Consider the following 15,106-nt stretch of genomic DNA (forward strand, 5'->3'; position numbering starts at 1 on the left):
GCTCAGCCTTGCAAAGGCAACTACTTTCCTTCTCAATCCTTTCTTGCATGCATCCATTTTATACTCCATACTGTCCAACTTGGTGTTGACTAACGAAAAACCACTTTTCATTTCAGATAGTATTAGGCTCAGGTCCGAGGCTGGTCCGTAGAGCCCCAGGGTGTTACTGGGGCCGAACGAGCCAGCGTTGCCTCCTCCTGCCCCACTGCACGAGGTGCAGCCATGGTGCCTTTGTACAGGGCTAAACCCTCCTTCTGAGTGCATTTTTGCGATCAATTGTAATCCAGAAATACCGAACATGAAGAGCGGGGGTGTCCCCCGCTCTCATGTATGGTATCTTCAGACTCGGAGTTTCAGGGGTGTCTCCCAGATCCTTAACATTGGCGGCGGGGGGCAAAAATTGCTCGGACCCGTGTTTTTAATGAACGGTCAAAACGGGGGGTTGAGCAGTTACACAGCGGGCAGTCCGCCCGTAAACAAAACGTTTGCAGGCAGACAACCCAGATCCCAAAAATGATCAGGTAAATTGTATTTCAACTTTGTCTTAATTCTATAAAGGCGTTTTAATATTTCTTGTTTTAATATTTGAGGCAAGGGTTTTTAGGGAGGTCTCTCTTTGATAATAGATTCGGATGTATGTTTTTATGCATTTTTTATTTCTTTTTTTAACACTGTCATTATGTAGTACATATGATATATGATTTGAAATTATAATGCATGCTGTTTTTAGCCTATTCAAGGGATACTATTCATATTTTGTCACTGATCTGTACTGTATGGAAAATGTGTTGGTATTTTGCAATTTCACTTTGTTTGAACTGTTGATCCCGTTTTAATCATTATCTTATGCTACCTTATGTATTGTTTAACATGCATTCATGGCTCTATTTAGGTATTGATTGATTGGCAAATCAGGATGATTTTGCATGAGGTAGTTCAAGCTTCCTGTATTCCGGTAGGTGTGCAAAATGTGTTCCAATTAGGGAACTAGGCTGGTGGGAAATATTTCTTGCTTAGCAGCCACGGTTGGATACAGGGTTCCGAAGGCCCAGTAGTAAGATCAGACAAATGACAGGCAACCTAGCTAGCATAAGTTTTAATGTCTGGTCTCACTCTGCTCAGAGGAACTGCTAGATAAAAAGGTCAAGTTGTCACCACTCAATAGGTTCAAATTTGAATGGACATAGAACATTTGATTTATATGTATGAAATACAAAATAATTTCTCAGATAAGGGAATGCAAGATGGCAAGGATCAGTGATCCTAGAACCAAATGTGTCTGGCTCTCATAGAAGCAAAATATAAATACAATCGAGCATACACAACCATTCATTATTTCTTTTCTTTAACATCATCAAAAAGGTATTACGAGCTACCTTGAAAGTGCCATTGTTTGTAAATTGACCATGAGCTGTCTCTTGATAAAAGGGATCACATGCCCGTAATTTGGTGTACGCATCTTTGATGCAAAACCCAAATATAGAAAGATCCCATGTTACCAATAATGATAACAATTGGAACATCCAGCCACTAATGCCAAGTTTTACTACCAGTGATACTGATGTGTCAATCTATTCCACGAGGAGGCACACAACTACATTGGTAGTACCAAAAGCAGTTTGTGAAGAAGTAATTTTGGCATAGATACATACAATTTTCTAATTTGGCTTATTAGTTAACACTTCTTTTAAGCAAGGCATTTTCCCATATATATTAAAAGCAGGCCAGGTACTGCAGTTAATTCAAATAAAAACAAAACTCCCCTTGAACCTCTGGATCAACTGTCCCTTCACATTTCCAAATGTAACCTTCTTAAGACTTAGTTCCATACTTGGTGTAACACTGATATGATGTAAGGTGCATTTTGCATGATGGGGTGGGGAGACGGGGGTCTGCCTGTTGGTGCACTTTGAGCTCAGAGCAGCTTTTGATTTGGTTAGCCATGAGAATTTGATTAACATCCCATCCCCCTGCATGGGATGGGCTGGGTGTGTCCTTGCTTCATTTTTAAAAGATTGCAGAAAATAAAGGCAGTCCATCCAGGTCCACGCCCCTACCAATAATGTGTGATGTCCCTCAGGACTCAATCCTGTCTCATTTGCGTTCTAATATCAACATTGAGGCAATGGGAGATGTAGTTGCTTGTTTGGGCATTTCTAATCTCAAAGTGTCGTCCACAGCTGATGTCCAATGGGACTGTGCCAGTGCCATTGCGACTGGATGGCTCAACTTTCTTTAAAGTAAGAGTTTCTTTTGGTATCATCATGTTCACAGGGTACCACTATTCACAATGATTTAGCATCTCTTTCTTCCCTCTTTACAACCCTATCTTGGGTTCCTCCGTTAGATCTGTGGGCCCTGCGTCCAATCACTCCTAGCCTGACGTCTCTTCTGCTGATCAATTTACATATGAGGATATGAAGGACACCTAAAAATGAAGAGAGAACACCTTGTATTTTTCTGAGGGTGTTGCAGGATTGTGAATGTTTTTACAAAGGCAATAACACTCACTGTTTGTTTATTTATTGCATTTGGTTTTACGCCCAGACCCTGAGGTATCACGGCGTAGGTTACAAGAATACTTTCGCTTACTTAGGATTGTTTGTTACAGGTGATTACTTACTAACTTCTTGATTACAGGGATTATTTTCAGGGGGCTTAAGGATGAATGAGAGGACATGCATGATATTTGGTTACAGTCAAGTTACAGTAAGTACGTTAATCATATGGCAAAACATGTATGGGTGGAAATCAACCCTGTGGTCGAGGCAGTTAGAATTTGTTAAATAGTCATGTTTTCAACATTTTCTTGAAGTGTGGGAGGGAGGGTTTGTTGCAGATGTTGGGAGGGAGTGAGTTCCATTTTCTAGGGGCAGCTACGGTGAAGCTAGTGTTGTCTGTTTTTGTGGTCTTGAATCAAGGAATGAGCAGGTGGGTGTTGGCATTGGATCTGAGAATTCTCTGTGTGGTTTTGCGTGTGAGGCAGTGGTTGAGGTAGATGGGTGCCTTGTCGGTAATACATTTGTGTGTGATATTGAGTGTTTTATGTAGTATTCTAGCAGGAATGGACAACCAATGTGCATCTTTCCTATGTTGAGTAATGTGTTCCCTTCTGTTTATGCCCAGTGCTGCTCTCAGGGCCTTGTTCTATAGTAACTGCATTTTGTTCATATTTTTTTTAGGTCCCTAGGAGGAGTACATTGAAGTAATCTAATTTAGCCAAAATGAGAACTCTAGAAAACGTGATGCGGTTTTGGGGTGTGAGGAACGATCTGCTTAGAGTAATATGTTTGGAAATGTGTGCAGTGGATGAAGCAAGGGCGCTTACATGTTTACACATGGTGAGGTTGGAGTCAAGGTATACACCTAGGGTTTTAACTTGGTTGGAGATGGGGTGCCATCTATGACTATGGAGGTGTATTCCGGGTGAAGTTTGTTCAGGCGGGAGGGAGTGTCAACTATAAGAATCTCTGTTTTTTCTACATTGAGGCAGAGGCTATTAGTTGCCATCCAGTTCTGGATCTGTTAGTAGATGATGTTTATACAGATAAAGTCTTGTTCAAGGTTGCCTGTAATGGGGTTAAGTATATGTGTATCGTAGGCAAAGTTGGTGTATATTTCTCCCATGGCATCAAGGGCCGCAAAGAGAAGTTTTGTATAGGTGTTGTAAAGAGTGGGAGATAAGCAGGATCCTTGTTGGACACCCGATGGGACTGCTTTGGGATCAGCGGCTTAGTCACCTATTGCTATTATAGAAGTGCGGTCTGACAGAAATGATTTAATCCAAGTGGTAGCTTCTTTAGAAAAGTGGAAATGGTTTGCTAAGGAGAAGTCAAACGCAGCGGATAGGTCCAGTAGTAATAGGATGATATGATATCATATGATAGTTTATTTATATAGCGCCTATACACAATGTGTTTCAAAGCGCTTCAAGGCAAGGGAGGGAACAAGGAAAAAAAAAATTACATTCTTACAGGCCATGAACAGTAAGGATGTGAAATTAACTATCGTACTCGGCCTGACGACATTTCAGATAGTGCAAGAGCTAAAACATAGATAAGGAAGGGAGGGGGAGAGTGGGAAGGAAATGGAAACAGACAGGCGACTACCGTACTAGGCCTGACAACATTTCTGGTAGAGCCGGAAAAAAACAAGAGGTGTGGGAGAGGGGTGCAGAAAGGTAGGGGAGGAACAAAACAAGCGACTATCATATTAGGCCTGATGACATTTCAGATAGTGCTGGAGGGGGGGTGGGCAGGAAAGAACCAGTAAGGGGAGGGAGGATGAGACAGACGAGGTTGCTATCATACTAGGTCCAGGGACAATTCTGATAGAGTAAGTGCATAGAAGAAAGTAAGGGGAGGAGATAGAAAAAGGGAGAAGGGAAAGGAGGAGAGAACAGAGAGTTAGCAGTCAAAAGAGTGGAGAAGCAAGAGGGGAGAGTGAATACAATTTCAGAAGTCAGTAGTAACACATAATGTTGAAAGCCAGGATACAAGATGAAGATGGGAACAGCATGATTCAGGGCCGCCATGAGTACAAGATGCAAAAGAAGTTCAGCATGAGAGTTGAGAAAGGGTGACACACCGTGAATGAATGAAGTCCATAAAAGTAAAATCCAGCATTGGCCACAAGACGGTGATGGTGAGACCAGAATGTATCAGGACAGACTCCTGCAGAAGTAGACTTGAGTTGGGTGAGGGGGGAGCAGGGTAGAAGAATCAAGCAAAACAGGCAACACCTGTGTGCGAGAATGGTGGGGGCACAAGGGAACATCAGGGGGGGACCAGAGGGGGTGGGATGGCCTGTGGGGACAGAGGGAGTAACACAGGTTGGTGCATGCTTAGCTGCTGTCGGAGCAGGGGGTCGGGCACTGGGTCCTCCTGGTCCGAACAGGTCCAAACAGGAATTCCCCTTTTCTTCGTCTGCCCTTCGCTTAGGACGCCCGGGCGAGAGAGGCCCTTGATCTAATAGTTAGGAGCAGGAAGGAAGAGGCAGGGCTAAGAGGGTGGGTGGTGCTTGCTAAGTGGTGAAAAGGAGCAGCAAACAGGAAGGCATCAGGTGGATGGGGCTTGCTAAGTGGTGAAAAAGAGCGGCAAACAGGAAGGCACCAGGTGGGCGGGGCTTAGGCCAGGTGACCTAGATCCACTTGCACCTGCTCCCCATCTGCAAAGGAAAAGAGGCTCGAGGGCTCCTTAAGTAGGGAAAAAGAGCGGCAAACAGGAAGGCACCAGGTGGGCGGGGCTTAGGCCAGCTGACCTAGATCCACTTGCACCTGCTCCCCATCTGCAAAGGAAAAGAGGCTGGAGGGCTCCTTAAGTAGGGAAAAAGAGCGGCAAACAGGAAGGCACCAGGTGGGCGCGGCTTAGGCCAGGTGACCTAGATCCACTTGCACCTGCTCCCCGTCTGCAAGGGAAAAGAGGCTGGAGGGCTCCTTAAGAAGGGAAAAGGAGCGGCAAACAGGAAGGCACCAGGTGGGCGGGGCTTGCTAAGTGGTGAAAAAGAGCGGCAAACAGGAAGGCACCAGGTGGGCGGTGCTTGCTAAGTGGTGAAAAAGAGCAGCAAACAGGAAGGAACCAGGTGGGCGGGGCTTGCAGAGGTTACCTGATTCTCTGATGGTGTCCATCTGTTTTTTTTAATCCAATAGGGCCGTCTCAGTGCTATGCCTGGGGTGGAAACCGGATTGCCTATCCCCTAGCAGTTGGGTGTCTTCAAGATGGGTTTGAACTTGGATATAGCCAATTTTGTCTATGATTTTGAGTAGGAAAGGCACCGTAGTGATAGGTCTATAGTTGATGGGAGAGTGGGGTCTTGGGAGGGCTTTTTGAGGAGGGGTGTAGCCCATGCTTCTTTGATGTTGGCAGGAATGGAATTAGTACTGAAAGAGGCATTGAGAAATTTGGTGATAATGGGGGCTTTAACTATTTTAGCAGGGCAGTTGTCGCCTTTACAATTGGATGGTTTCAAGGAGGCTATAGTCTTTAGAACTTGCGGGGTGGGTACCTCAGTGAAATAAATTAACGGTATGTTGGCGGAGGTGTCCAATTGTACCGTGGGAGGAGGCTCCGCAGGATGTGCTAGGAGTTTTCTTTGCTGGGCTATTTTATTTTGGAGGGTTCTTACTTTGGAGGCTAGAGCATCCTGAATGGTGGTACACCATGCTTTGCTCGCGGTGACCGTGCTGGGCGGCGGAATAGGGCTTTCTAATTCTCTGATAATGGAGAACATTTCTTTGCTATTAAAGGCCGCATTGATGATGCGTTGATTAAGTGAGTTTGCTTTATGCGTATACACTGCTAGTTTGTAAGTTTTAGATATGGTGAGGAGTTCTTTTTTAGATTCACTATTCAGGTTTTTTCTGAATAAATGTTCTAATGCTCTTTTTCTTCTTCTCATCTCAATGAGTTCATCATTGAACCATGGGTTGCTGCGTTTGTGTTTGGGAAGTTTCAGTTTGAGAGGGGCTACTTCATCAATGGCTTTTTTGAGGCAGGTGTGGTAGTGAAGTGATATGTTGTCAGGTGTATTGTCAACTAGGGGTTTTGTGTTGAGTAGTTTATTAAGAATGGGGGTAAGGGTTTCTGTGGCGAGTTTGCATGTGCCTCTCAGTAGAGTGGTGGTGGGAAGAGTGGTAAGATGCACTGGGTCATTGGTCAGTGTGAGATTAAAGCTGATTAAGAAGTGGTCCGTCCAGGATAGGTTAAGGATGACTTCTAAGGTAACTGGCGTGTTCATGTTAGAATCCAATCGAGGATTCTGCCTTTTGAATATGTAGGGGCATTTACTGTTTGAGTAAATTGCATTTCTTGGAAAGCGCTATAGAAGGCGATGGCTTTATGATCTGCTAGATCATTGTAGCCTAAATTAAAATCTCCTAGAAGGATGAATGTATTATTGGGGTCGAGGATGGGCACGATGAGGAGTGGTAGCTCAATGTCTGGGTTGCTAGTTGAGTTGGGGTCCCTGTATACTATTAGGAAGTTGATGGTAGTGTTGGGATCAGTAGTTAGTTTGAGAGATGAAGGAGTTTGCAGCCTGACAGGGTATCCAGATTACAGATTCTGAACTGCAGGGTGGATTTGGCTATGACGGCTACACCTCCTCCTGTAGCAACAAGGTGGTCCGCTCTGAAGATAGTATATTCAGGTGGGATGGCTAGTGCTATTAGTGGACCTGAAGCTGAATGAAGCCATGTTTCAGTCATTACTAAGAAGTCTAGTTGGGAGTTGTGATTGTCACTTTTTAGCCTGAAGTCACAAAGAAGCTGCAAGTACCCGCAGAGGATTGAAAGGGCAATAAACAGCAAATAATCGGAGAGGTGGGTTACTCCACGGAAGACAAAAGACAGCACTAGAATGAAAGAGCTGTTGCCATCTAAACCTTGGTTAAATCAAATGTGTACAAAGAAGAACTGTGTACCAACCATCTTACTGTAAAATGACTCCACCTTACCTCTTGCCAACAATACCATCCTTGCTTTTGAAATCAGGATTCACGCAGTGGAGGCTTACTTTAAAAAATAATATTTAACATAGTGAAGTAGAGCACAAGAAAAAGAAGGACCCTGAAGCCCATACCCTCATCGTTGTTCTCTATTTCTGCTATGGAACAGGGATACATGGAAGTCTGCCCGCCCAGGCATGCACTTTCCCCTGCGTTTGCCCCACTGAGTTGGCTTCCTGGTTGAAAATGTGGGTGGAAATGCAATGAAGACACAACACCCAACATATGCATATTCACCACACGCACCGCTACTTAGCCTCTGGGCTTTCAACTCCAGATTGCACATTTTAGGTCGGGAAATATCACAAACAGAGAGGCATTTAACAGGCCAGAAAGACTTTGATATGATATGATAATTATAGTGTGCCTATACACAGCTGTTTCAAGGCGCGAGATCCCTTTAAACTCAGATGCCTGCTGTCAGCCAATGCTCAGGATTGTAGTAACTGTGTTTCATCTAGTTAGCAGCAGAACAAGTGATTTCATAAATCTTGATAAATAAGCAACTTGGTGAAATAAATCATATTCTCCAAATGAAAGCCATAGGTGTGTCTATAAGGCAAAGGGCTTCGTTGCGGGTTTGGTCACGTTGGAATCACTGCAAAACTAATTTACTGTTACCCCCCCCACTCGATCCAATGGATTTACAAGCTGCATTAAAGTGGTGCTAATTCCCACTTTTGAAGTAGGTAGGACTATTTGGGGATTTCTGCAGATTTACCGCAAGCAGTAATTCCGCCACAGAAAAGTCGACTATTTTTATAGGTGAAATGGACGACAAATCCTTCACTTCACCTCCAAACACAATGTTCGTCAGTGCCGCAAAACTGGCAGCAATTCTGTTACTGGCTAAAAAAATGGCAATAGCAAAATAACTGGCAAAAACCCATAGCACTGTCGAGCTCGCAATGAGACCCAATGTATGTAGCAGGGACTAGGAAATGAAAGAAAATCACCTTTTGCTGCAGCGCTCTTTCCAGAGAATCGACTTTCATCTGTTCTTTCCGCAGGCCAGCATGAAGAGCAGCACTCTCAGACTTGGCTTTTGTTCGCACCTGAGCTATTTCTTCATTGGCTCTACATTGATTAAAACAACATTTATTGAGGAGAAATCTGGCACAAAGCAGGTGCACCCAAACACCTGAAGCACACATGAAAACATATTTAACATATTGCCTATAAAGCCAAAGAGAGCCTAGATGTCGAGCAAAAGCCTAATTACCAAGTGTGAATTCGTATTATTAGAAATAACGGTGTATAAAGTTTTTTCATTATGAAATACTTTAACAAATAATTTTTCATTCACATTTAGTCAGTGAGGACATTCACAGCAAATCCATCTCTGCAACCCTTTGTAGTTCCAATGGTTGTATATTAATTGACCTTTTCACAATTGACCTCGGAAGAATTGACCTTGGGAGAATTGACCTAATTTATAAGGTCAATTGGGACATATATACGGGGGAAACCCCCCGCAACCCCCCACCCAATCCAAAACCCCCTGCAACACCCCAGCCAATCCCCTTATATTATTTATAATCCAAGACCAACCCAATACATATATAAAATAACTAAAATAATATAAAGGTCAATTGTGCAGAAGGTCAATTGTAAAAGGTCAATTTACCATTCCAATCCCCTCCCGTTTGGCTGTGCTGCTTCTTCAAAGGAAATTATAAGGGGCTCTTATCTAGGCTAAGGAGTAGGAATATGGAGTGAACCAGGCACACACACACTCCTGATCAGATGACGCATGTCGGGCCATGAAGTCCTTCCGCACTCTACAACTAGGAAGTGCCCTTGGCTAGGCGGAGGGAGTGGACTGTATGGATTTTAAGGGATGGAGATAATGTACAACACATACAATGAATGTAAGGTTTTCAAACAGTATTTATTCACACATAAAACGCATGGAATAGAATCCTCTTTTGGAGAAGTTGTCAGTTTTCAAATCTATCAGAGAGACAACAGAGAGACAACCTTTCAACGCGCCACCCTATCCATCCCTCTTCAACCAAAATGAGTAGCTATTGCTGTTTCACTGTGTGCCTCTTGATCCAACACACATGCAGGGAAATAGTTGATGGCAAATTCTTACTTGTTTAGCTTTTCTTCAGCGTGTACCTTCAGAGCCTGGTACCGCTGCTCCTCCTGCTTGACCCGCGTTAAGTAATCCTGCGCACACTTCTTCAAGGCTTCTTCATTCTAATCAAAGACAAACAATGACAATGAGATTCCAGGAAAACATAGCGGTGAAGCTGCATTGAGAGGTGGATTTTCAATGTTTGTAAATGTACAGGCAGAGGTGGGCTAAATGTGCTGGACTAAGCTAGGTGATTAGATTGCAAGAAAACATGCAAGCAATGAAGAAAAGGGCAACAGGACTGCACTGACGCACTGTCCGGGGCGATGAGGTGATTTTGCTTGAAAAAATTGTGTTGCAGAGTGACCTCAGCTATGAAGAGGGGCGTCTGCTCACGACTCAATTTGTAAAAAAACAAAATTAATCCTAGCTGACACTCTGACTTTGCGCTTAATATTCATGATTGTGCTTGTTCCTTTGCAAAAGTATCTTTTCTTCCAATTCGTCAAAACAGATTTGAAAAGGTTAATTTGTGCTCTAGTTGCGGTTTCTTCATACCAAATTCAGCTGACACACGTTACACAAGAGAGACTTTTTGTTATTAGGGTTGAACATTTGTTAGGGAGAATTTTCGGATCTGTGCTAATTCCCTTTAACCTTAGAGACCCTTAACTCTTTTTCTGGACTATTTTTCAACGCCTGAGTGAGTGCGACTTTTGTACCACTCACTCATGTATTTTCTCTGACTAGGATTTCTGATTCTACTGTTTCATGGAGTCTGGTTAACTCCATAAGCATCTGCTTTTTGCATAGTGACACACAGCACTTGTACAGTCCCACTGTGACTTCTCTTAAGTTTTAAAACACCTTTCTTCTGAAAACTACAGTTCCCAGGATTAGTAGGAGGACTTTTATCTTACTTACCTTTTCTTTTGTGGGTCCAGCACACACTACTCCTGATCCCACATCTCATGTAACATTTTGTTACACTGACTGACTTAAATGGCTGGTGGCAGTAGTTACTCTTTACTACCTTTTGTGCAGGGTACAAGCTGATTTCTCACCATTTTTTGCCATTTTTCATTTGTCAGTTGCTTCTGGGCTTTTACTTTATCATTTTTACTAGGTTTTAGTCCTTTGTGTGTTTTGCCTTTGGCGGGTTTCAACCCTGATGCCCACCCAGGTTCTAGTGTCTGGGAAGGCAGGAAGTGAGGGAGGAGCCCAAAATGAATTAATGAAATTCTGCATAAAAGGCAAGGATTTTGGGACTACAGGCAGAGTCGACCACTGGAACAAGATATCTGATGAAGATGAGCAGAGACGCCAGCAGCACCTTCCAGGACTGTGAAAGCATCAGTGAAGCCTTGCAGCTGTGTTGACCCCATTTTCACATCGACAGGGAAGATCTGCCAAGGACGAGTGGGACCAACTAGCCTCAAAACCTACTTCGTTTTGACTCAACCCCTGACTTCCTGCACCCTTTCTGGGCTGCAATATCCCAATACCTGGTGAACCTGGACCATCATCGAGTGCATTGTCTCCTGAAGAACAAATCCGGCTGAAACTTCACAGGCATCCATGAGGTGCTACAGAAGTAGGAATTCTTCATCAAAAGTCTCCTTACCAGAGTTCAGGACCGAGTGACTCAGGAAAATCCAACTGGGGATATTCGTTCCTCCTTGGCGCAGAGAAAAAGCCACCAAAACCACAAACTTATTATGAATAAGCAGCAGTAATTAGGCTGAACTTTGTTGTCCAAAAGGTGGTGGCATCATATTTGAGACTGCGCGCTCTTCAAAAGTGTGTAGAATTGTCTATCATCAAGAAACACTTCAATATAAGAGTCCATTAGTCAATAGAGCTATTGACTTCTGCTTGCAATATAGAAAGAAATACTGTTAATGGTAGATTGGCTAGGTGTTGTATATATTGTTCCCCTGAAGAAGTTCCAGAAGTAATTGTTGTTTGAAAAGGAACAAAACATGTTGGGTAAAAAGATGTTGTTTAACATCAAAGTGATCATCACAAACAATTTATGATGACAGTAATAGTGTGTGATTTTCATAATATATGTGCTGTTTGCTCCTCTATGTAGTGAATGAATTCAATATTCCACCTGTTGACTGTTTGTTAATGGCATTGCTGATCGTACTCAATCAGGTAATGAGGAAATCTGAGTACGTCAGACGCATTGTTGTGTATATGTTCGTTTAGATTAAAATATGCGCCATCACATTCGCACAAGCATTTAAAGTGCAAAATATGTTATTGGATGTTTGCAAAAGCCACTTTTGTATATTTTTGTATATATCGTAAACCACTGTTTTTAATGATGATGTATTTTTGTATTGTTTTTTAATACTTGAATGACTAAAACATCATTTTGTTTTGTGTACAACCATCTGTAACAACTAGATGTAAGGGTTCTGTTTGTTTATTGAGATTTAATAAGTCTAGGGGTAGCCCTTGCACATATTCATATACTGATGAAGTGCGTAAAACACATGGAACGGATCGAACGAATAAACAATGATGGAACAGATGAATCACAGTGAACAGATGGGAAGGATGATATGGATCAACAGACTGATAGAGTAGTTCATATAGATGAAGGATCGAATGATGCAATGAATGGAAAGATTAGTAAACTAAATGACGAACCAGATAAAATGTACGAACAGACGAAGATGAATGAACGGACAGAGTGAATAAAACTGATAGAATTGTTGGTACAGAGGAGCGCTCGATCTCAAGTGCCCTACCGGAAACCACCATATCACACCACCACGCTTACTCTCTCCTATACACCACCACTCAACTGGAATACAGCGATACTATGACACAATTGGTACAGCTGTTCTCATACTAACACCCGCCACATACTTCCCATCATCCTAATTAAAGTCACCCAGCTGAGCACACACCTCTAGCTTAAGCGTCTCCTCAGGCCTAACGCAGCCAGAAATCAGTCTGGGTATCAACCCACCAAAATGAACACATATTCCTGACCTCCCAACCACCACACCTACCGCCAATAAGCAGCTATCACGCAAATACCACTCCAGCTGCACACATATCCGGTGCACCCACGCACCTTATGACTCTCTCTCTCTCTCTCTCTCTCCTGACTCAAACTACGGTTCCTGAGGGCGTTGAACCTACCAGCGCTTTGAGATCATACCAATGATACATAAGGCGCTATATAAATGCAAAGCAACATAACATAACATATTACACTAGGGTCTCTCTTTCGTGTTGAGATTTGAGTCAAGGTATGCATTAGGATGGCTGTATGCAAAGCAGGCAAAAGTGGCGCCTAGCAAGGCGTGCTTTACTATATTGACCTCAGTATTTCCCTGCATGTACACCATTCTATGAGCATAGGCTTTCATGTGTTCAAATTATGACAGATTTGTAGAAATCGTGTACTTGAACACAAGCCGTGCCTAGCATTCAGCTATAACCTTTAACCATGGAGGATGGCCCGCTAAACATCAAACTCCCTCACGTTCCTAGGTGCCTCATTTTGCAATTTCTTGTTTTCTGCCAACCCCAAATTATGAGGGCGTTTGGAAAATGACGTTAGTATCAAACAAACAGTGTTGACTTCCATGCAATGAGTGGAATCATTGTTACTTCATTATGGGTCTCTGTAACTCATCAGACACACAGTTGCTCATGCATCTGTGTGCCCTCATTTGAGGAATCATACCTCACAGCATGCTCTTTGGCAATTGCTACATGAAAGGAACACAATATATTAAAAACAATCAATTTCAAAAGGGAGATCATGATCATTGGGGAGATTATTGGGGATGAGAAAGGAATTTGGCCTGGTACATTCTGGCACGGCGGAATTGGGCACTTGCCCATCAACAGGCAAAGTCCAAAATCTTGGTGCATTGTCTGAGGTAGGCGGCAGCGGTGCCCAAAGCAGTTCTTTTAATTCTATGTCTTCTGAGAAGGATGTGCTCCTTGTTGGCATTGCCAAAGAAGGTTAAGGTCATTTTGGCCTTAGCGAGGTCAAAAACTGATTATGTGAGCAGCATTTATCAGGCAACGCCTTTCCTTTTGTGCTGACATTTTTAGTGGCTACAGAATGCTGCAGCATAACTACTGTTGCAACTTGTGCGTGTGAGAGTAACGTCATTGTGCATAGCCCATCGAGCCTTGCATCACGTTGGTCTGATTTCCCTGAACCAATAACCTAACCACTAGGCTCCTAGGTGCTCACTCTCTTTCGTCAGCTAAGCTCGTTCTCATGATCTCCAAATTGAAAGGTAGAGGACCATGGGTTTACAGTGGTAGCAGGGACAATATGGAATAGTCCTTCCCGTAATCTGAGGCTGGTATAATGAACCCATATTTTTCAGCCTTGGTCCATCTCCCATTAGGCTGACCTCCGTTCTTAAAGATGTGACATCGTTAAGATCTGTAATATAACACGTACGAGCAATGCATAAACGTCACTGTTAACAATGGCATGATGATCGAGTTGTCCACGTAGAAATCAATGTTCAGTTTTGCAGGTTTGAATTTCTGAAGTACATCTTTTCAAATTCCTTTTTTTTGCTGTAAACAAGAGGTCAACTCCATTCCAACGGACTTTCAGACCAACCACCATGAGAGACAGAGGCAGGTTCCAGAACCTGTTTCAAAAAGGGTATGGGCTGGCACCTCACCTTCTTGAAGCCTTCCAGGACTCCCTTCAAGTTTTCGTATCTCCTGAATAGGTCGGACAGAGACCTTTCCACCGAGTTGAGGTCAGACACAGCCTGGTCCTTCTCCATTGTGAGCTGATGGATGCTCTTCTGAGATGCCATGCTGGTTCTCTGTTCATCCTCTGTGTGGCACAAAGAAAGGGACACCGTGAAGTATTGCACTTCCACAAGGCTGTAAACACAGTCGCCATATGAAAAGAATATGATGCATGTCTATCTTGATGGACAAAACAGTATCCCGAACACTGGGCAATCTCATATGCCCGAATGTGCTGAAAGTGCTTCTTGACAGACTTGGGCGAAACCAGTGGGTGCCGTTTGCCAATTGTGTATGGAGTCCATTATCTGCGCAAGTGGGAAGACAGGGCGGAAGGGGGCGGGGCAGTGAAGCAGTGGTCCGTGGTGGGAGAAGGTGCAGTGCTTGTCCTAAAATGGTAGGTGAAAGGATGCATAAGATTGAGGGTATGGTCGAACTACCTGAATCCAAGGACAAAGGTGGAAGGTGGCATTTTGAAGGCGCAAATGGGTGGAAGGGGGAAGGTGGCTGCCGTAGGGTCAATCGAGGGGTGGGAGGAATGGGCTGGGTTTTCCCCCATAAGGGAACTCGGAGACTCAAGGAACAGGCAATAGGGTGACAGAGCAGAGGAAAAAGTCTGGAGGGCACGCCACTCCCAAATGCGTTGTAATTTGGCAACAAGTGACAGGGAAGCAGAGTTGGGCAAACAAAACACTGGGACTACTGAATAGCTCCATGAAAACCAACTGTCAGTCGGATTTGAAAATAATAAGCGAGGACTGT

General features: G+C 43.5%; 1 protein-coding gene across 8 annotated transcripts in view; it reads right to left on the reverse strand.

Annotated features, from left to right (window-relative positions):
• TACC1 (transforming acidic coiled-coil containing protein 1) overlaps positions 1-15,106 on the reverse strand; it is an 868,514-nt gene that overhangs the window by 12,009 nt on the left and 841,399 nt on the right. For all 8 annotated transcript variants that reach the window (XM_069617927.1, XM_069617926.1, XM_069617922.1 and 5 more), the window contains 3 exons: positions 14,269-14,429; positions 9,602-9,708; positions 8,460-8,580 (listed from right to left, as the gene is read on the reverse strand). In XM_069617927.1, coding sequence (XP_069474028.1) covers positions 8,460-8,580; positions 9,602-9,708; positions 14,269-14,429 — 389 coding nt within the window. The remainder of the gene's footprint in view (positions 1-8,459; positions 8,581-9,601; positions 9,709-14,268; positions 14,430-15,106) is intronic.

This window comes from Ambystoma mexicanum, chromosome 10, assembly GCF_040938575.1.
Source record: "Ambystoma mexicanum isolate Mex_15411 chromosome 10, UKY_AmexF1_1, whole genome shotgun sequence".
Taxonomy (NCBI): Eukaryota; Metazoa; Chordata; class Amphibia; order Caudata; family Ambystomatidae; genus Ambystoma; species Ambystoma mexicanum.